Consider the following 22,353-nt stretch of genomic DNA (forward strand, 5'->3'; position numbering starts at 1 on the left):
AGAGGGAGATTTCTCTTGAAACCTCCCCTGCTGGCCTCACCTCCCAGAAATGGGCAGAGAGCTGGTTGAGCTTCAGAAATTGACCTGTTTACTGACCTGCCAGGTGAAAAAAAAAGGGGGGGGTATTGTTAAAGAGAACAGACAGAAGTTTAAGTGGAGAAGATAGATTTATTAAAAACAAAAAAATTAAAAAACACCTATTGCAATAGGGGAAGAAAGACTCATTATAGAACTGGGCCTGACTCCCAATACAACCAGTAACAAGTGGGGATTTACAGCTGAAGAGCAAGGGGGTAGGGCATTGGTGGATGGAAAATGACTAAGAGAAGTCATCTAGTCTGGGGGAGTCTGGCTGAAGGCAGGCCAGGGTGATCAGATATCTATCAGGAGTGGGGAATTCTCATTAAACTGACTTAGCAGATTTCTTTCTAGAACTGGATCCTATAGGAAGTACAGGCATGGGCCCTAGCCGGTTTGGCTCAGCGGTTAGAGCGTCGGCCTGCGGTCCGGAGAGACCCGGGTTCGGTTCCCGCTAAGGGCACGTACCTCGGTTGCAGTTTGTCCCCGGCCCTGGTTGGTCGTGCGGGTGGCAGCCACTCGATGTGTCCCTTCACGTCGATGTTTCTCTCTCTCCCTTCCTCTCTCTCCCTCCCTCTCTATCTGTACAAAAAATGGAAAAAAAAAAAAAAATCAATGGCTCAACGGAAGTACAGGCATGGACTTTGTTGGGGAGAGGGTTCAGGGGAGCCAGACTAAAGTCTGATCAAGCAAAGCATCTTTGTCAGTACCCTCTCTTGTTTGAGGGAAGAAGAAGCTTCCTTTTTGCTCTGAACAATCTAAGTCCATTTCTCACTTGGTTGCCTTTATTCCTTTAGAATCAGCTGAACCATCTGTTGAGACTTGGTGACAGTGGATAATTGCTGTACTATACGACCCACAAAACATTTAATGAGAGGGATACTTTGAAGATAAATGGAAAGACAAAGATTAAAGGCTAAATCTGCCTGTGTACCCGACTTTGTAGACCTTCGAGGACAGACTAGAAGAAGTCTATGACCTGTTGTCCTTCTTTGGTGGTGTGAGTACGATGGCAGTAATGCACACATTTCTCCATTCAACTCTGGAACCATCCTAGTTACAGCAAGGATATCAGGTAGATTGCAGGGGACAAAGGTGCAACAGTTCTGATCACTGTGCAAGTTCCCCCTTCTGCAGCCAGGTCACAGGAAGGGTGATGCCTTCAAGCCAGTGGTGATGTTAACCAGTGGTGAATTACTAAAGCAATGAGTACAGTAGTCCTCCCTTATCTGTGATTTTGCTTTCCATGGTTTCAGTTACCCAAGGTCAATTATGGTCTGAAAACATTAAATGGAAATCTCGGAAATAAACAATGTATAAGTTTTAAATTGCTGTCATTCTGAGTATCTGTGATGAAATCTCATGCTGTCTTGCTCCATCTTGCCCAGGACGTGAATCATCCCTTTGTCCAGCGTCATCACATCATACATGCTACCTGACCATTAATCACTCAGAATCTTCCACTTGACAAGGTGAATAAGGTGTCCTCCTGGGTCTTCCCATGACAATTTTAAAAAGTGGTCCCTCACATGAAGATAAGAGTGAACGTCTGAGAGCCCTAAGAGCAATGGGAAGCAATAGTAAGTCCAGTTCTCCTGGTGGTTTAGCCAGTTCAGTCTTGAGGATGCTGTTGGCTTTCTATGGCATTTGATGACTGAGGGCAGTAAGACAGTGGCGACTTTGACTAATGTGTTGCCTTTTCAATTTCCTGTATAATTTCCCCAATGAAACATGATCCTCTGTCTCTCGAGATGGTAGAGAAAGGATACCCCAAGTGGGGAAGGTTTGCTCCAGGAACACTCGGGCGGCTGATGTTGCTGAGGCATTTGGCAGGGGAAAGCCTCTGGCCATTTAGAAAACATGCAGACGAGAGTGTGGACATATTGGTAGCTTTGTGCTTTTGGTAACTGGATAAAATCTATTTGCCAGTGAAGAGAGGGTCTTTCCTTCCTTGCCAATCTTTACAGTTTTTCCAGGAGTGTGTTTCTGGCAGTTGAGGTAAGTAGCAACTATTTGGTCCAATTAAAAGCCAAAGGGCCCAAACTACTGTTTGTCTAATATAATCTCACATTTTGTCCTTTCCACGTGTTGTGCAAACTGGACACAGTGAGTTGAGAAAGAGACGTGGGAGCTACCAAGCGGCCATCTTGCTGTTTCCAAAGTCCCTCTGAAAGCCTCGAACATCCAGCTTTTCCCATCCACTTCTTTCTGAGTCCGAAACTGTTACTGGGCCATGTAGATCTCTGTTCTGATTTCCTTGGGAGTCATCCTAAATAAGTGCTCTTTCTAGGGTCTCGAAGCAGGATGCAGGAGGCACAGTCCAAAGGCTTGGAAACCACTTGGATTTCTTGGGTGGTTGGTGAAGAGGCTGCTAGTTTAGCATATTTATCAGCCCATCTATTTCCTTAGGTGTCATCTCATTTTTTGGGTGCTATGTCCCTTAGTTGTTGTTATTTTAATATGTTTTTATTGATTTTTTTTTTTTTTTTTTAGAGAGAGAGGAAGGGAGAAATAGAAACATCAATGTGAGAGCGCTACATTGATGGGCTGCCTCCTGCAGGCCCCCTATTGGGAATAGAGCCCCCTACTGGGGATTGAGCTTGCAACCCACCCCCGCACCCCCACCCCCGGCATGTGCCTTGATAAAGAATTGAACCAGCAATCTTTTGGTGCATGGGACGACACTCAACAAACTGAGCTACACCACCTGTCCCTCAGTTTTAACTGTAGTGATCTGCTGGGGGTAATAACAATGCCTCTAGAAGTTCTGCTGTTTGGGGTCTTTTTTTTCTGTTTGGGGTCCTTTTTTTTAAATCCTCACCCAAGGATATTTTTCCATCTATGTTCAATAGAGTGGGAGAGAGAGAGAGAAACATCAATGTGAAAGAGACACATCAACTGGCTGTCTCCCAAACAACCCTGACCAGGGCCAGGGACAAACCGTAACCGAGGTACGTGCTCTTGACTGGAATCGAACCTGAGACTCTTTGGTCCATGGGCCAATGCTCCAACCACTGAGCCAAACCGGCCAGGGCTGGGGGTCCATTTTAATTTTTTTATTCTCACCCAAGGACATTTTTGCATTTATCTTCAGATAGAGCAGGAGGGAGAGAGGGAGGAAGAGAGAGAGTGAAACATCGATGTGAGAGAGACACATCGAGTGGTTGCCACCCACACGACCTCATTTGGGGCCGGGGACAAACGGCAACTAAGGTACGTGCCCTTAGCGGGGACCGAACCTGGGTCTCTGGACCGCAGGCCGACGCTCTAACTGCTGAGCCAAACCAGCCAAGGCTGGGGATCCTTTTTTTTTTCTGTGGTATGTGCCCTTAGCGGGAACCGAACCCAGGACTCTCTGGTCCGCAGGCCGATGCTCCAACAGCTGAGCCAAACCGACCAGGGCCGGGGGTCCATTTTTGACTGGGGTGTCCATTTGTGACAGCTGCTGTCACAAATCCTCTGTGTTTCTATAGCATACCCAAATCATGTACCACCGCCAAAGGCATAGCAAATGTCCTAAATGTTAGCCTTTCCTCTGCTCCTATGCAAGCCTGAGTAAGAGCAACGAATTCAGTTATGTGAGCTGATTTGACATTTGGCAGGGCTCAGTATTCTAGAAGTTTATGTTGATCTATAATTGCATATGTAGCCTGGAGAGCCCCAGGCTCCTTTGGGAGGTAGGAGTCATTGACATGAAGAGTAGGGTCAACTTGAGAGAAGGGATTTTCTGATAAAGCTAGCCTAGGACAGAATAATGATCTGGGTTAACGATACAATCATGAGGTATCCCATCGGGGGGTAAAGGAAGGCAGGGTTAAGATCATGACAGTGATGTATGGTGATGGGAGAGGGAGAGAGAAGATTTCATAGGAGGTAAGTTGAGATGTAGAAAAGTGCTGTATATTTTATTAAGCAATGGGGCCTGCATAGCCTGAGGAACATGAATGTCAAGCAGATGACCTAATACTTAATCAGAGGTAGCTTGGACAAGTCTGGTGGTTGCAGCCATGGCTCACAGGAGGCTATGCCTTGGCTACTGGGTTGAAGGCTGAACTATAATATCCCAGAGGTCTTTGGTGTCCATTATGCTTCTGGGATAACATTCCAAGGGCATGACCCTCTGGTCCATGCACAAACAAGGAAAAAGACAGAGTAATTGGGAGGTCCAAGGCTGGGAGAGGAAGTGGAGAACCCTTAATTTTCTTTCTTAAAAGCATCATTGGATGGGGGTCCCAGACTCCTGGGTCTGGGGATGCTCCCCCAGTCATGGCACTGAGGAGTGAGGCAATCATAGAGAAATCAGGCATCTGCATTATTCCCCACAAGACCTCAAAAACTTCTCAGTTGTCATTTTCTGTCAGGAGAAGAAAATGTTGAATTGTGGAGACAGGTTTACCTGCAGCTGAAATGTCATGACCCAGATATCAGACACAGTGAGAACAGTTGAATTTTGTCTTTAGCCACCTTGTGGCCCTTTCTCACTAATGGCTTATGAAGGTGCTCAGTGTCCAGAGGAGTTGCCACAACTGTCAGAATATAGAGGGAGGTCATCTACGTATTGGATTAAAGTGGAGCGTCCTGGGAATTTTAAGTCCCTCCAATGGGCAATTAGGTGTGTAAGAAGGAAGCAAGAGGAGCCTTGGTGAAGCTTTGGGGCATAATAGCCCAGGTGTACTGTTGGTTATGCCAGGTGAAGACAAACAAGCATTGGGATTCCTTACGAAGGGGGATCCTAAAGCAGGTGGAACACAAATCAAGGATTGCGAAATGTTGGGTGTTGGAAGGAATTGCTAGCAGGCAGGAAAGTGTTAGGATTAGGCACCAAGGGAAATCTGGGTTTGACAATTAGTACTAGATATCAGATCTTGGATTAACCCATATCCTTATCTATTAGGTTTTTGAACAGCCAAAAGGGGGGTATTGCATGGACTAGAAGTGGGGATAAGAAATGTTTTGTCTAACAAAACTTGGATTATTGGGCAGAGTTCCTCAAGTCCTTCTGGCTTTGAATGACATTGGGGAATCATGAGGAGGGTCAGGCGGACTGAGACAAAGGTCTAGGTCACACTGGTTGCCTCATCTGAGAGTCCCATGGTGGTGGTGATCCTGATCCGAGTAACAGCACTAAAAACTGTTAAAGAGAACCAGCGTTGGACAGAAGTTAAAGTGGTAAAGATGGATTTTATTCAAGAAACTACTGCAGAAAACAAAAATAAGGGGGGGGGGAGCTATTGCAATATGGAGAGGCGGGGGGAGAGACCACTATTGCACTAGGGATAGAGAGAGGGACAAGGAGAGAGAGGGGGGGGAGAGAGAGACTACTATTGCAATAGGGAGAGAGAGGGACAAGGGGGGGGGAGAGAGAGACTACTATTGCAAGAGGGGGGGGGGTGTAGAGACCACTATTGCAATAGGGATAGAGAGAAGGAGAAGGAGAGAGAGAGACTACTATTGCAATAGGGAGAGAGAGAGGGAGAGGGAGAGAGAGGGGGAGAGAGAGACTCCAGTATAAAATGGGATTTCTCTAAATACAACCAGAACAAGTAGGGATTTATTGCTCAGGAGCAAATGGGGGTGGGGGTGGGGCGTTGTAACCTGATTTAACTGGATTCTAGAAGGAAGTACATGGATGGGCCATGTTGGGTGGAGGGTTCAGGGGAGCCAGACTAAAGTTTGGTCAAACAAAGAACCTTTGTCAGCACCAACAATGCCTGAAATTACCTGGTATTTGACAGAGGTTCCTCAGGGAAAGGAAGTCGGGGTTTGGAGAAAAGTTGGGCAATTTCATACATTTCCACTAACAAACTCTGTGGGGTCCCTCCTTTGGGAAATGGATTTCTAAATTTTTTTGCTTTGAAATTTTTTGGGGGGATATGTACAGTAGATGCAGGGTTGTCTCAGTTTAACTGAGCGCTTTGCCATCTTTCACATTATTTATTCCCAATCAGCCAATTTTTAAAAAAGTTTGAATTTAGGGTGCTACCTAGTAAAGAGAGGTGCCTGGGAACCCTCAGAGGCCTATGGTAGGACCAGTTTGTCACTGTTTTACTTTTGGTAGGAGCTTCCTCTCTTGGGATAAATCCTGTTCTAAGGAGTGGCCTCCCTGTGACCAGACCGTGAACCTCCCAGTGACTGGGTCTGGCTCCTCTGGCAGCTCAGGACACAAGGGGTCTGTACATCCATCTACCACAGGGGTCTATGGCCCACCAGGCCTGGCCAGCACCCACAGCCAGAGGGGACCAGATGGACTGAGATGTGTGAACCTCGCCTTTCAGGCAGCCAGCTCTAAACATTAACCACATTTTGCCAATACCATTTCATCTAGATCCTAACCTCCCCACCCTTTTTCCCTTGGAGTCTTTTGAATTAAAGCCCAGACACGTCATTTCACAGCACACTTTCCTTCTGAGCCCCTGATGTGGTGGGAGGGGCTGTGCAAAGAGCTGTGGATTAGGAGCCAGGCCGCGGGGTTCCTGCCCGAGCTACTTTACTGTGCACTCTTGAGCAAGTTTTTCCTCCTCTTTGGGTTTGTCTCCTCATTTGTAAAAGGAAGGTTCTGGTTCAGGTAGTGGCCAAGCCCCCCCTTGTTTGGTTGAGCAAAGGCACTGTGGATGAGAGCCAGGCCCAAGACCCCCACCCCCACCTCTGGCTGACCTCCCCACCCCCACAAGCCGCTCAAGCTCCTGGTAGCACAAGACAAGGAATAAACAAACAAGCCGAGGTAATTTCCCTCTTCCTTGGAAACAAAGCTCGGGTGGTCTGGAGAGCCGTGTGGAGAGCCAGGTGGAAATGGGCCAAACGGGCCAGGGATGATCACTTCCCTGCCCTGCAGGGAACATCTGAGGACGCAGAGGCCAGATGTGTTGATTTTGCACCCTCCCTGGTGCGATAACATCCCTATCACGAGCATGTCTTTTCTCCCGCCAGCCTGCCGGGGTGGACTCCGCCTGCCCTGGCGGTGCCTCTGTCTCTGGAGAGCACGTTGCCTCTTAAGGAAGAGCCCCAGCTGCTTCTGCACAGTCAGCGCCTCACTCAATGTCTGGGGGCCTGCCAACCCCCTGCTGCCCAGCCCAGCCTCCACCCTGCTCTGGTGAATCTCCTACTTCCTTCCTCTATCACCACCTTCCATTCTCCATTGACCAGCCGGTTATTGATCTTGGCCCATTTCTCAAAGTTGCCGTATCCACATCCTCCCCGGGCACCACAGGTCAGTCCTCCTGGCATGTGGATGGTGGTGTTATATCACACCCAGCCCCCTCCCAGGACGAGCAAGACCCAAGATGAAGGCTAGTGCCTCAAATGAGGCAAGTCAGGTGGTCTGTGCCCATAGAACTTGCTTGTGGGAGGCTGGCTTCCACCTTGAAATGGGAACCTGCAGGAGATTGGGTGGCTGAGTGGTACAAAGTTGGGGATGGGGCTTCTCCTCGGTGCACCCTGCCTGTGCCCCCCCCCACACACACACACAAATTGTGAGCATCCAGAGGTCTGGATGAGTCTGATTCACCCAACTGCCCAGTGGATTGCATGCCAGGAAGGATGCTTAGCTTCTTCTCCATCTCCAGGGTGACTCAAGAGCCAGAAAACCAACTGACCAGTTGGAGTTGAATCAGATCAGTGCGGTGGGGTTGGGGAACAAGGCACAGAATTTGACTTCCTGGGACCTTCAGAGCAGCAATTGGGAGCTTTGGCTCAGGAAAACAGGTGCAGGAGGTGGAGTGGGAGCCAGGTCCCCATTCCCCACCTTTCCCACAGGCCTTAACAGGGCAGGATTGAGGTCAGGGCAGATGTGGGGCCTTACCTCTTACCTCTGATTTCTCATGTGATCTCAGGCTAGTCATTGAAGCTGCTCTTCTGTCTGAGTGGAATAATCATTCCTACCCAGTCCACCTTTCAGGGGGTTCATTGAGAGGAACAGATGAGAAGGTCCTAGAAAGGGCTTTGAGATTGTCATAATATCAGGTCTAAATGCCTATGTTTACACTGATAAGGAATGGGAGTGGTGGCCCCCAACCACATGCCAAGCCCTGGGCTAGATGTGGTATGTGCAACCTCACGGGTGTGCAGGCCTAGCAAATTGGGTGACCCCACTCCGACATTACTGTCTCTCATGGCCACATTAGAAGTCATAACAGAGACTCCCAGGATCCCCCCAAATTGTGAAGCACCTGAAGGAGGTGAGCTATAGAATCACCTTTTCACCTAGTTGTACAGAAGCAGTCCAAAACAAAATCCAAAATAAAACTGTAATTTTAATTTGTTGAACATAATTTAAAACTGTAACATAAAACTCTCTCTTCATCCATCACCAGAAATCCAGATGGCAAGTGGAAAGGACTGGTCCTTTGCTCCTGTGAGGGCCGAAGAAGAAAAACCCTGTGCAAGCTCTGGGCTCCGCCCGCATCCCCTTGGCAGGCTGCAGGCCGCATCAGGCAGCTGGAGGCCGCAGAGTGAACCCTGGCTGGGGGAAGGCACCTCTCTGCCTCTTTGGGAAAGTTGATGGGAAACCGGAGGTTACAGAGCATTGGAGGCCTGGCTGAAATCCACCAGTGAGGCCAAAATGAAACATCTGCTCAAGTCTCCCCAGGCACCTGGCTGGGGACGAGTGGGAGAAAGGAATGGAAAAAACTGATGCTGAACCTCAAATTAGCACCCTGATCCTTGGCCCTAAAATGGCCTCTGCTGGCATAGGAAGGGGTGAGACTAGAAATAAATAAAAGCAACAAGTGTGAAAAGGGAGAGTGACAGACCCATTGAAGGACCCTATGTCCTGGCCTGAGCAGGGATGAGCCAGGTTTGGAAATGCTGGTCTGAGGCCAATGGCATCACAGTGCAAACAGCTGAAGGAGGCGTGGGGAGAGTGCCACGAGGGACTGTTTGTTGGCGGGACTACAGTGGGAATTCTGGCTGAATATGGGTGGGCTCACTGGGTGACCCCATTTTTATTTATTTATTTTTTTGCATAAGAACCACAGACCTAGAACTAGGGAGCCCAGTCTGCCCTCTATTGGTGATTTTTGGGAATGACCATGACACGGCGGCACTGGACCAGCAACCCAAAAGAGCCAGGAGAGACCCAGCTCCCAGGGACCACCAGGCCCCCAGGACGGTTTGAGCAGGCTCCTCCATCTCTGCCTGGCCTGCAGTGGGGCCTGGGACAAGGAGGGCCTCTGGCGCTCACTTCAAAGGCATCGAGAAGAACTTGTTCCCAGACTTGCAGCGGACCTGCTCAGCATGCATGCGTAGCAGCCTCTCAGAGTCTTCAAACTCGTCCACAATTTCCTTAAACCAGGAGACAGAAAAGGACAGTCATTTTAAGAAACTCAGGGACCCAGAAAGCGCTGCAAACAAATCCAGCCTACTGAAATCCTTCAGAGGTTGGGCACAGCTGAAGGGAGACGGAAGGCCACGCAGGCTCCAGGCCCTATTATCAGCTCTGCAATCTTGTGAGGTAGCTCCTACCACCCCAACTTTGCAGAGGAAATGGCTGCTCAGAGCCCTGGATTACAGAATCCAATAAAACCAGGACTGGGACCCGGATCTGCTGGACTCCCCAAACCAGAGCTCTTTGCTACCCCCAGCATGATCGGGCCAAGAGCAGAGGTGGCTGTTGATGACGGCCCATTGGGCTAGATCTAGCATGCACGTTTGTTTGGTTTGGAAATTAAAAAAGAAACAAAAACCGAAACTGGTTGCCAACATTAGAAAATAAGATTATACAGAAAAACCTCGACTTCTGGCTTCTCTGGAGAAACAAGTGGTAGCAACACTAGGCCTACACCCCGCACGGCAGCACTCCCCACCGACTCCCTGCCCGAAAGGGAACAGCAGCATCTCTGTGGACTGATGGGAAACTGAAATACTTCACCCACTTATCACAGTATGGAAAAGGCTACGAAGGTGGATGTTTCTTACACCAGGCCCTTTTCACTCATTTCTAACACCAGCCAGGCACCTGTGGGCATCCCAGCCTTTGACCTCCAGGCAAGGGGCTAGGATTTCAGGGAAGGCCCGCAGCTTCCTCAGATCAGTGTTCTAGGGCAATGCTTCTCAAATTTTATCGTGCATACAAATCCCTAAGGATCTTGTTAAAATGCAGTTCTGATTTCTTAGGTCTGGGTTGGGGCCTCAGAGTCTGCAGTGCTAATAAGCTCCCAGGTGATGCTGCTGCTGCTCCTCCAGGGCTGCAGTTCCAGGAGCAAGGTAAGGTGGTGGGGTCTCCTATCATGTCAGAAATCCCCTAACCCCCAGGACCAATCAGCTCCCCTCTCACTTCCCCACACCCCTCACCTGAGTTCAGCACCGGCTGTGCTCCTGCACTGGGAACTCACCTGTAGCTCCCTCAGGCACTGCCCTTCCAGCTGGTGACGTGCATCACCCACACACCAGGCCAGGCTGATGTGGAATGAGGGGTCCTGCAGAGGAACGGCAGGGAGGTGGGTGGTCACCCAGGTGCCATGGCAGGCCCAGCATCACAGCAGATCTGTGACAGCATCCCTGCTGGACCCTGAACTGCTCCATGGGAGACTAGACCCTCAGTATGGATCCCAAGCACCCTCTACAAATAGCTATGGATTGGTCCTTACCATGGATGGAGCTGTATCCCCCCAAATTCATATGTTGAAGCCCTAATCTCCAATAGGATGGTATTTGGAGGTAGGGCCTCAGAAAGATAATTAGGTTTAGAGGAAGTCATGAGGGTGGAGCCCTCAGGATGGGATTCGTGCCTATATAAGAAGAGACATCAGAGAGCTTGCTTCTCTCTCCACCACGTGTGGACACAGTGAGAAGATGATTGTTTACAAACAGAAAGAGTCCTCACCCAAAACTGACCATGCTGACACCTTGATCTTGGACTTCTAGACTCCAGAATTGTAAGAAAATAAATTGTGTTAAGTCACACAGTCTATAGTATTTTGTTATGGCAGCCCGAGCTACGACGGTCCTGTTCTCAAAGGCTTTCCTTTACATAGCGGGCAAGTTGTGAAATCTGGGACGCGGGCCCTGGCTAGTTTGGCTCAATGGTTAGAACAATGGCCTAGGAACCGAAGGATCTGGATTTGATTCTCAGTCAAGGGCATGTACCTGGGTTGCAGGTTCAATCTCTGGCCCTGGTTTGGATCGTGCAGGAGGCAACCCACTGATGTGTCTATCTCACATTGATGTTTTTCTCTCTCTCCCTCCCTCCTTCCCTTCCACTCTATCTAAAAATCAATGGAAAAATATCCTCAGGTGAAGATTAACAACAACAACAACAAAAATCTGGGATGCAAAAGAGAACACAGGCTCTGAGTCTATTTCCTGATCTACAACATTTCAACAGATGACATACTTTAAAAAAAAAGTGTTTATATTGCCCGGCCAGTGTGGCTTAGTGGATTGGGCGTCATCCCATCCACTGAGAGGCTGCCAGTTTGATTCCCGGTCAGGGCATATGCCCAGGTTGCAGGCTCGATCCCCAGTGAGGGGCATGCAAGAGGCAGCTGATCAATGTTTCTCTCTCATTGATGTTTCTCTCTCTCTCCCCCTCTCTCTAAAAAATCAATTAAAATATATTTAAATATATATATGTTTTTATTGATTTTTTTAAGAAAGAGAGGAAGGGAGAAAGAGATAGAAACATTGATTTGAGAGAGAAACACTGATCAGCTGCCTCCTGCACTTGGGGATCGAGCCCACAACCCAGGCACATGCCCTGATCGGGAATCGAACGGGAACCTCTCAGTCCATGGGGTGACACTCAATCCACTGAGCCACACCAGCCGGGCCAGATGACATACTTGTTAAGATGAAATGAATAAAACCCAAAATGTCCAAAAATATGAAGAAACAACCATTGTCTCCATTCAAATTCACAGTTGTCACGGAGAGAGAGAGAAAGATAGAGAACATGGTTTAAAATGCACATACTAAACAAAACCAACGGCTCTTAAAAACCCTGGTACTCAGCTTGAAGTTCTTGTACCCCTGGAGGGCATGGGGCAAAGTGCAGGAAGGTACATGAAGCTATACCCTTTAGGGTGTCAATTTCACCAAAAAATACTGAGGAAAACTGCCCCTTAAAAACTATAAAGATAAATATGAAAACAATATGAAGTAGAATAGAAGGCATAGATCTCATGTACACTTAAGACACATGAAACATATTCTGAGAAAGTCTGAGAAGTGCTGGCCTTCGGACACGCTGCATCTGACCGAATGTCAGACCCTCAGCTCTCCGGGGGTGTGTCCTTGGAAGGCTGGCCCTCGGGACACCTCGCACGGGACAGTTCTGCACGCTCTTCAGTTTGCCTCTAACAAACTGAAGGCTGGTTTTATTCACGTTATAGATGGGCCGCTGGAGAAGAGAGGGCCTGGTGTGTTACCTGGTAGAAAGTGGTGAGGTCAAATTCCTCCATGACTCTGTCTACCTCTGAAACCAGGTCCAGGAACTGGGCGTGCCTGGAGGTGACCTCGAGCCCCACAAAGGTCCTGGGAGAAACAGAAGTGGAGACCCCAGGGGCATGAGCTGCAGCCTCTGAGAACATGAACATTGGGATGGGGCAGAGGATGTGACAGGCGGAACCATGACTGCTTTCCTAGCTGGCTCCTGGGCAGTTTGCTTTCCTGTTCCTCCTCCCTCCTCTGTCTGGAAACCTTCCTTCCCTGATTCTAACCACATACCTCCCCTTCCTCCCCAGAGTCTAATAACACTTTCAGGAGTACTTTCATCTGCCACTGCCAAGTCTACAAACCTCAAAGCCCCTGCACCCATCTCTCCATCATCCCTTCAGAGTCTGGCCCCTTTCGCAAGCACTTGGCTCGGTGGCACCAGCTGCCTTTCCATTAGCACTCAGACACGCTCTCTCATCTTTAACAACCCTCCCTGGAACCCAGACCTTTAGTCAGCCTCCACCCCATTCCCAGTAAAATTTCTTTTATTTTATTTTTTGAAAATATGTTTTTATTGATTTTTTAGAGAGGAAGGGGGAGAGAGAGAGAGAAACATCGATGTGAGAGAGAAACATCGATTGGCTGCCACTGCAAGCCTCCCAGGGGGGATCGAGCCTGCAACCCGGGCATGTGCCCTGACCGGCAATCAAACTGGGACCTTTCAGTCCATGAGGCGACGCTCAAGCCACTGAGCCGCACAGGCCAAGCCCCTATTACATCTCTTGATGAAAGGTTCAGATTTGAGAACAACTGCCTTTGTAGTCTTACAGTTGGTTAAAACACAAACAAATGGAAAACTATGAGAGACAACACTAGAAGCAAGGCACCCCCCTCAACCTTTACTCTAAAGAACTGTCTGGAAATGACAGGGCCAAGGGGAAAGGCACACCTGGTTTTCTCTTCATTGGTATAAATCTTTACCCGGTCAGCAGTAAAGCAGAATCTGAAATTTAGAAGAAAAGACCACATTTCAGGAAGAAGAAAAAGAAAAAAGAAACTATCAGAATAGTTTCTAGTAAAAACAGTACTTTGAAAATATAGTTAATTCATTTCACATGTAGTATTATCACCCTATTATACAGTTGGCAAATTAAACCCTAAACTATTAGAGATGGACAAGACCTAAATAATCACCCAGTTCAAGTAACACAGTTTCATCCAGAGGCTAGCAAAAATTTTACTTTATTTATTTACTTTTTTAATCCTCTCCTGAGGATATTTTTCTATTTATCTTCAGATAGAGTGGGAGGGAGGGAGGGAGAAACACCGATGTGAGAGAGACACATTGACTGGTTGTCCCCCCCCATTCCCCTCATGACCCAGGGCCATGGATGAATCACAACCGGAACTGAACCCATGACTCTTTGGTCTGTGGGCTGACGCTCTAACCGCTGAGCCAAACTGGCCAGGGCAAAATTTTACTTTATTAATAGCCAGTCATTCCATTAAACAATTTGAGACAGGAAATAAGAAAGTCTTATTCATCAAGTAGGTGACAATAGATCATTTAAGAGACAATTTGTTCTTTACAGTTTTAAAAAAGACAATTCTGATCTAGCCTAAGCAATGCCAAGAACGTTCCCTGTGTGCCAGGCACTATAATTATGCCCATTTTACAGACAAGAAAATGGAAACTTGGTGAGGTTGAATTTGGTGAGCCACAATTTGAACCTCAATCTGCCTGATTCTAAAGTGCTTGCTCTCATCCGTGATGCCTTAGTGGTCTCTGTTGGTATGAAATTGGGACAGAAACACCCACCATAACACAGATCAGTTACACAGGGACCGCCAGCTTCAGCCAGGTAAGTGCTCTGACTCTGACTGGTTCCGCTGTGTTCTCCGGGACCCTGGGAGATCTCAGAAGGACATACTGGCTTGCTGCCCTTCATGGACCAACTTGGCAAATCCCATTACAGGAAACGATCATTTTGCAGCCTCCAGGCCAAGGTCTCACCCCACCTGAGGGAACACAACACCCCAGCGTCTGTGTAGAATCTGGTGGCCTTTTGGCTTCCCCATCAGCCTCCATTCACCCAATACATCCCTTCTGGAGAAAGTCAGGCACAACAGAACCAGCAGGAGCTTGGTTAAAGGTAGAGTTTAAGAACTGTTCTGCAGGGGGCCCAACAAACATCCTGGAGTAGATGCTGAATGTTTGTGCCCAACTATAATGGTTAATTTTATGTGTCAACTTGACCTGGCTAAGGGATGCCCAGAGAGCTGGTGAAACATTATCTCTTGGTGTGTCTGGGAGGGTGTTTCTGCAAGAGCATAGCATTTGGATTTCTAGACTGAGTAAAGCAGACAGCCCTCCCCAAAGTGGTTGGCATCATGGGCTAAAACAACAAAAAGGCAGAGGAAGGGCAAATTCCCTCTCTGCTTGAGCTGAGACATCCATCTTCTCCTGCCCTCAGAATCCAGTGTTTGGTTCTTAGGCTGCCAGGCTTATTGGGACTTACTCCATCAGTTTCCCCACCCCACACTCCGCCCCTAATTCTGAGGCCTTTGAAATTTGACTGAATTATACCCCTGGCTTTCCTGGTTCTCCAGTTTGCAGAGGGCAGATTGTGGGACTTCTTGGCTTTCATAACTGGGGGGGAGGGGGGGCAATTCTATAATAAATATTCTCATATTTATATCTATATCTGTATCTATATCCTGTGGGCTCTGTTTCTCTAGAGAACCCTAATGCAGATTTTGGTATGAGAGTGTTTAAAATAAGTTTTTAATCCTCCAAGGAAATATTTATTGATTTTAGAGAGAGAAGAAGGGAGAGAAAAACATTGATATGATAGAGAAACATCAATCGGTTGCCTCTTATGCGCACCACAAATGGGGAACGAACCTGACACCTGGGTACGTGCCCTGACTGAGAACTGAACCCGCAACCTTTCGGTGTATGGGATGATGCACCAAACAACTGAGCCACCTAGCCAGGGCAGTATGAGAGTGTTTAGAGGAGCAGAATTTTAAGGATGAGTTTTCTGAATTGGTTCTGGGGTTTCTGGAATTCTGGAGAACCTATCAGTCAAGTCAGACATTTGCTGAAGCTATTAGAAAAGAGAGCTGTCATTCCAGGTTTGTGGACGGGCAGCCTGGAGATGCTGATGGCCTCCTTTTCCGTTGTGAGAATGAAGCCAACACAGGCAGGGACAGAGCTGAGATGGGGAGAGCCAGGTGCCTGATGTTTTCTGATCACCCTAATCCACTAGTGCATGGGGCCAGTGCTACCTCTGAGCTTTTTTAAAAAAAATTATTATTTTTTTCTTCATTGATTTTTATTTATTTATTTTATCCTCACCCGAGGACATTTTTTTTTTTTTTTTTGGTTCAGATAGAGTGAGAGTGAGAGAGAGAGAAACATTGACGTGGAAGGGACACATCGAGTGGTTGCCACCCACACAACCCAACCAGGGCCGGGGACAAACTGCAACCGAGGTACGTGCCCTCAGCGGGAACCGAACCCGGGTCTTTCTGGACCGCAGGTTGACGCTCTAACCGCTGAGCCAAACCGGCCAGGGCTCTTCATTGATTTTTAGAGAGAGAGGAAGGGAGAGGGAGGGACAGAAACATCAATGAGAGAGAACACTGATTGGACACCTCCTGCATGACCCCCACTGGGGATTGGTCCCACAACCTGGGCTTGTGCCCTGATCAGGAATCAAACCAGCGACCTCTTGGTGCATGGGACAGTGCTCAACCACTGAGCCACACTGGCCGGGCTACCTCTGAGCTTTTTAGTTACCCCAGCCTACATACATTTCTTAGTTTAAGCCACGTTGGTGTGGATTTTTGGCACCTGAGATAAAGAGAGTCCTGACTAATACACATATGTCTCAATAAATTTGGTAGTAACAATTAAAAACAAGAGGTGGCAGGAGCTGGATTAAGTGGAGATGAGTTTTAGTCCTGATTCTCTGGCTGAATGAACTGGAGCAAGTCTTTCCTCCCCTGGCCCTCAGAAGGGGTTAAACTAAATGGGCAGTTCTCCGGTGGGGCAGAGTAGTTCTATGGACTTCTGGCCTAAGGCTTCCTAAACTGTAGGGGTGGGGCTCTGACTAGAAGACTGTTTTTCTCTCTCTCACACATCTTCACATCTGGGCTTTTGTGCAACACTTCACTTGAAGAAAGGGCTCTTTAGATAAAAACACCACCTGGCTGGCTCCTTAGGCTTCTTCTAGAACCAACACCAGAGGATCCAGAGGATGATTTCTGGGCTCTCTCCGGCTGTTCAATTATTCAATATATATGCAATTGATGCCTACAGCGAGCAAAGGACCTGGAAAAAAGATGTGGGGTAATTCAGCAAGAAGCCACATTCCTGGGCCTATGGGTCTTTTTTTTTAATCCTCACCCGAGATCAATTTTCCCATTGATCTTCAGATAGAGTGGTGGGAAGGAAGGAGGGAAGAGAGGGGAGGGAAAGAGAGAGAGAGAAAGAGAGACAGAGACAGAGAAACATCAATGTGAGAGAGACACATTGATTGGTTGCCTCCCACATGACCCCAACCAGGGCCCAGGACTGAACCTCAGCTGAGGGATGTGTCCTGACCGGAATCAAACCTACGAATCTTTGGTTCCTGGTCCGACGCTCTATCGGTTAAGCCAAACTGGCCAGGGCTCCTGGGCCTATGGGAACTTTAGCTCCGAAGGGACATGGGAATGGCTGGATATGAGGATGAGTGAAATGAGCTCTAGGGCATAAAGAGCCATGGGATGGATGATCCCTGGGGCTGAGGGATTCTGGGGAAAATGCCAACTGGAAGAGCAATGAAGGAGCAGGGCTTTGATCTGGCCAAGTCTAGGAGGAAAGGCATTACTGGTAGGAAGATGTGTGAAACAGTTAAGAAAGAAAAGCCTTAGGCTAGCAGATCAAACTAGAAGTGGGGTCTGGTTCAGATCTTCACCAAGTGCCATGATGAGGGCACCCATGATCTCAAGTCACTCTCCCAAGTCCCCTCTGAGGCAGCCACCATCTCTCCTATGACCTGCACACAGATAAGGACTTGAGGGCGTCCAGAGCTTACGTGGCAGGCCTCGGTCACACGGGATGAGGTGGAGGACAGGAAGCTCCAGGAGATGTTTGGTGCTCTAACCTTGGAGTTTGGCCTGCTTGCTGGGTGACATGTCCCACACCTACATGCCGAAGCTAGGTCAGGACAGGAAGAGGAGCCTTGGAAGCGAGGGAGAAGAGAGGCGGAGGGGAGCACTCAGTACTCACCTCTGGCGGGAGGCCATGCGGTCTTTCAGAGCCTGAATGAAGGGAAGGATCCAGTGATGACGCAGAACCACACTCTGGGACAGACTGAGGTGAAAGGTCTCCATCCTTACCAGCTGGGGGACGTATGTCTGGGCGTGGGGCAGCAACTCGTCAAGCAGGTCCAGGAACTCCTCCCTGGCTTCATCTGGAGGGGGACAGTGAAGAGGGAGGGCCACTCTGTTAGCCAGGGTGGCATGACTGAGTGAAGAAGCCCAGGAAGGCAAAGGCCTTTTTCACTCCAGGTTTTAGGAGAAAAACACCTTGACAGCAGCCTATGTCTATGTATTTTAAGGGCCTCCAGGACGGGAGGCGCTGGGCCCTGTGGCAGGTGGCAGCAGCGGGGGGGCAGGGGGGAATTTAATATGTGTTTCTGGTTATAGAAGTAACACATTATGCTCACTGTAAATAATTCAAGTAAAAAAGACCCATGCAAAGGAAAAAGCAGTAGTCTCCAAACTACTGCGATCACACAGGCCATTAGTAAAACAACCTTGCACAGATACCTACAATAAATGTGTATTTATTCATAAATTACAAACACGTGCTACTGGGCAAAATTATGTGTTATAAAATGTACACTATCGCCCTGGCCGGTTTGGCTCGGCGGTTAGAGCATTGGCCCGCGGACCAGAGAGACCCAGGTTCGGTTCCCGCTAAGGGCATGTACCTCAGTTGCAGTTTGTCCTTGGCCCTGGTTGTTGTGTGGGTGGCAACCACTTGATGTGTCTCTTTCACATCGATGTTTTTCTCTCTCTCTTTTCCTCCCTTTCTCCCTCCCACTCTATTTGAAGATAAATGTAAAAATGTCCTCAGGTGAGGATAAAGACAAAACTTAAAAAAATAAAAATGTACACTCTCAAGAACAGAATTTAAAAAGATGAGATAAAAAGAAATACATAAAAGCATTTTAATACTTTTCTTCCCACATCCTAATGGATCATCTTGACCTCTCCTCTAGGGTACATATACCCCACTTTAATAAACACTACCCCAGAGATAAAGACTGTAAAATTTGGATGCCTATGTCCCCAGCCTTTTCTCAGTGCATATACTAATGTATATATTTTACTTGTTAAAAAAGATGAGCGCATATCATTCAAACTGTTCTTTTGCTGGGCTTTTCATAGAACACTACATGTTGGTCATCCTTCCTCAGTACAGAGGTCAAACTTACGCTTACAGCTCTATAGTATCCATAATCAGACACACTGCATTTCTTTAATCATTCTCTTTTTAGACATTTAGAATCTCTTGATAGATATTTAGCATGCTCCCAATTTTTCACAAAGACAAAGAACACTACAGTGACCAACATCTATGTTTACATATTATTTATTTTTATCAAACATGTGACTAGAGCTGCATAGTTAATAGTCTTCTTGCTCATACCCAGTGTGTTACTCAAATGCCCTGGTGAATAGGCAGCATAGACAATTCTGTGGATGGGGAAATCCGGAGTTTATGTGACCTGACATAAAACAGTAAGAGCCACTACTACCCTGGCTGGTTTGGCTAGTGGTTAGAGTGCCAGCCAGTGGACCAAAGGGTCTCAGGTTTGATTCCTGGTCAAGGGCATGTGCCTGGGTTGCAGGTTTATTCCTTGACCCCTGTTGGGGTCGTGCGGGGGGCAAATGATCCCCATGTCTCTCTCACATTGATGTTTCTGTCTCTCTCTGTCCCTCCCTTCTCCCTTTCACTCTATCTAAAGATCAGTAGGAAAATATCCTTGTGTGAGGATTAACAACAACAAACAAATAAGAGCCACTACTTACTCACTCAGTGTATTGTGCTAGAAACTTGCCGTAGATTATCTGATTTAATCTTCACAAAAGTCCTCGGAGAGAGATATTACTATCATCTCCATTTTAGAGACGAGGAAACTGAGGCTCTGAGAAGTCCAGTAACTTACTGAAGGGCACCCAGAGTAGTGGGTTGTGGAGCGAGGACTGATTCTGAAGACAGGGCGTTTTCTATTTTCTACCTGCCACTCACTTCTTAGGGTGGAGGTGGCACTAGAACCCAGCACACCTAAGGCCCTCTTAGAAATCAAGTGCCAGCTGCACTCCCGGACTGCCTTGACATTCTGACCTCACCCTCCCTTGGTCACCTCCTCAAAACTATTTTATTATTTAAACAGTTTTTTAAATAATAAAACTATTTTAGATAATGATTTGAAAACTGAAACTAAGTTGACAGAAAAATTCCCCAATTCCTGAACCTTGTCCTCTCTGTCGAGTGGATCTTCCCATGTCCCAGGCTCCTGGCTTCTTCCTCCTGGCTGGAGTCAGCTTGCTCTCAAGAGGCACCTGGAGGGTCTCAGGCACTGCCTGTCACACATCACTCACATGGTACGTAGACGTGGGTGGCCCAGTTGCCCCGCTCATGGGGAAAGGTGCGCACCCGGCCCCCATGTTTTGCACTGTCTTCTTCAGGCTTCTCTTCGGCGCCTGGGAACATGTGCAGCACACTGTCCGGCACTGGCAACCTCTGGCTGGGAGGGGGGCTCCGGCCACTGAGAGGAAAAAGAAAATGAGCACGTGTATCTTCTGAGCGCTCTCTGCCTCTGTCTCCCACCGGGTGCTGCAAGCGGCTCCTACATAACTACAAAGCTTTGCCCAGTTTGCCTCACTGGAGTCCCCACCGGCTCTGAGGGGCGGACCTTGGCAGGGAACATGGCCCTTGTGGGAAACACCTTCTTTAAAGGGGCAGCCTGAGCTGGGGCAGCACCTCCTGTGGTCTCGGGCCAGTCCGGCGCCCCCGATGCGTCTACCCGACGGCGCTCCTGTGAGCCCAGCCGAGGCGCTCGAGGAGCGCGGCAAGCACAGGCCCGGCAGGCACTCGGGGGCGAGGCTCGCTGGAGAACGAGACTGATGGTTTCGTTCGCGCTCGGTCCCCAGTCCCCAGCCCGTGCAGAGTGGGGGCTAATGAGTATTTCTAGAACCGGAGAATACTCTTCAATCTTTGGCTTACTACTGCAACTGTGTCAAACGAGGAGGCAGACCTGGTGGTGCAGCGAGAGGCGCCAGGAGACAGTCGGCCAGGGCCAGGGGCTGCCGAACCCAGGTGTCTCGCCTCCTAACTTTGGCCTAACCAGAGGGTGGGGGCACTCTGGGGCCCTGTCCAGGGGTATCCTCTGGACTCTCCTCCCCCAAACCGTGTCCCTTCCTCCCTGCGGAGCCGCTCCGCACGCTCCCAACCTCCCCCCGACACTGGTCCCTCGGCGCCTCGCGTGAACCCGCACCCTCCCCAGAAAGACTCTCTCCTCACGGAGGGCGGCGTCCAGCCCCGGGCAGGGCCTGAGCCCCGGCCTCGGCCTCATCCTCAGAACCGCTGCTGCTGTAGACCACCAGAGGAGCCGCACTCATGGGGCCTCGCCTGCGACAGCGGGGCGAGCAGCCCGCAGCCCCGTCGGCGCCCGGAATTCCGCTGTGCCGGAAGTGCCCTCCGGGGGCGGGCCCGGGTGAGCACCGCCTCGGGGCGGGGCGGGGCGGGGGCGGGGCCGGCGGCGCCCGGCAGAGACTCTGCCCACCCGGACCACACTGCCTGCCGCTCGCTGCTCTTCGCGAGCAGCCAGCCAGGAGCCTCCCGGGACCTCCAGCCGCCGGACGCCCGTTCACAGGCCGCTCTGGGACTCTGTCTGCAGCCACCCGGACTAGACCTCCCAGCTGCTGACGCTCCCGACCTCGGCCGGCAGCGCTCGAGACACAGCGGAGATCCTTGCCCTTGCGACCCGGAGCCCCTACTCCAGCCGGCCCCCAGTCGGAGATCCGGGGCCCCTCCCCTAAGAGCAAGCTGAGCAGTCAGAGGCGGGTCAGTTCCAGAAGACCGGAGGGTCTAGGAGGCCCCTCCTCTCAGGTGCAGGGGTCGGCGGGGGCCGGGGAGCCCCCTCCCCTGAGGCCGAGCAGCGTCGTCGGAAGCGGAGTACCCTCCCTGAGTCAGCTGAGGCGTGCCGGCCGGGCGACTGCAAAGCCGCCCCGCGCGCCCTGCTGTCTGACCCGGCCCGGCCGGGCCTCGGGGTCCCCGGCAGGGGGCGGCCTCGCTCCGCGCGGTCCGCTTCTCCGGCAGCCGCCGCCGCCCCGGCTGCCGCTCCTCCTCCGGCCCCGCCTCCCTGGCCCCCGCGTGCCCGCCTGTCCTCCGGTCTCTGCAAGGCCATCGGTCCGTCCGCCCGTCCTCCCGGCACTCCTCCACCCCGAACCGCTATCCCGGCCGCATCATCGCTTCCTCCGTTCCGGCCACCGCTAGCTTGTCCCCCGCCCCCGGGCCGGCCGCCGTCGCTACGCGAGGCCGGGGATTGGCAGGGCGCGTAGGCCGCGCCGCGGCCGATCGAGCCGGAATAAAGGGGCGGCGGAGAGAGCAGCAGGTCGCCCCGCCCTGACGCCAAAGGCAGCCTGGAGCAGGTGAGCGGCGAGGCGTCCGGGGCCAAGTCTGGGGGCCACTCTCGCGCCCGCCGCACCCCTAGCTGGCCCGCCTCCCTCCCCCCAACCATCCAGCCCAACCCAGAGGCCTCTGAGCTCCTGGGCGGCCCTGGCCGGCCTCGAGGCTCAGCGGCTTCCTGGGCCCGACCTGCGGCCCCGGGGCCTTCCTCG

At 50.1% G+C, this 22,353-nt stretch overlaps 1 protein-coding gene across 1 annotated transcript; it reads right to left on the minus strand.

The window, feature by feature from the left end:
* Positions 1 to 8,366: 8,366 nt before the first annotated feature.
* USB1 (U6 snRNA biogenesis phosphodiesterase 1) lies at positions 8,367 to 21,157 on the minus strand. Its single transcript, XM_036275984.1, has 7 exons — positions 21,035 to 21,157; positions 20,113 to 20,279; positions 17,729 to 17,912; positions 13,397 to 13,450; positions 12,441 to 12,546; positions 10,407 to 10,490; positions 8,367 to 9,357 (listed from the first exon to the last, which is right to left on the minus strand). Exons 1-7 carry the CDS (start codon positions 21,130 to 21,132, stop codon positions 9,253 to 9,255), a joined length of 798 nt encoding a protein of 265 aa, XP_036131877.1. The 5' UTR covers positions 21,133 to 21,157; the 3' UTR covers positions 8,367 to 9,252.
* Positions 21,158 to 22,353: the final 1,196 nt, after the last annotated feature.

This window comes from Molossus molossus, unplaced genomic scaffold, assembly GCF_014108415.1.
Source record: "Molossus molossus isolate mMolMol1 unplaced genomic scaffold, mMolMol1.p scaffold_m16_p_21, whole genome shotgun sequence".
Taxonomy (NCBI): Eukaryota; Metazoa; Chordata; class Mammalia; order Chiroptera; family Molossidae; genus Molossus; species Molossus molossus.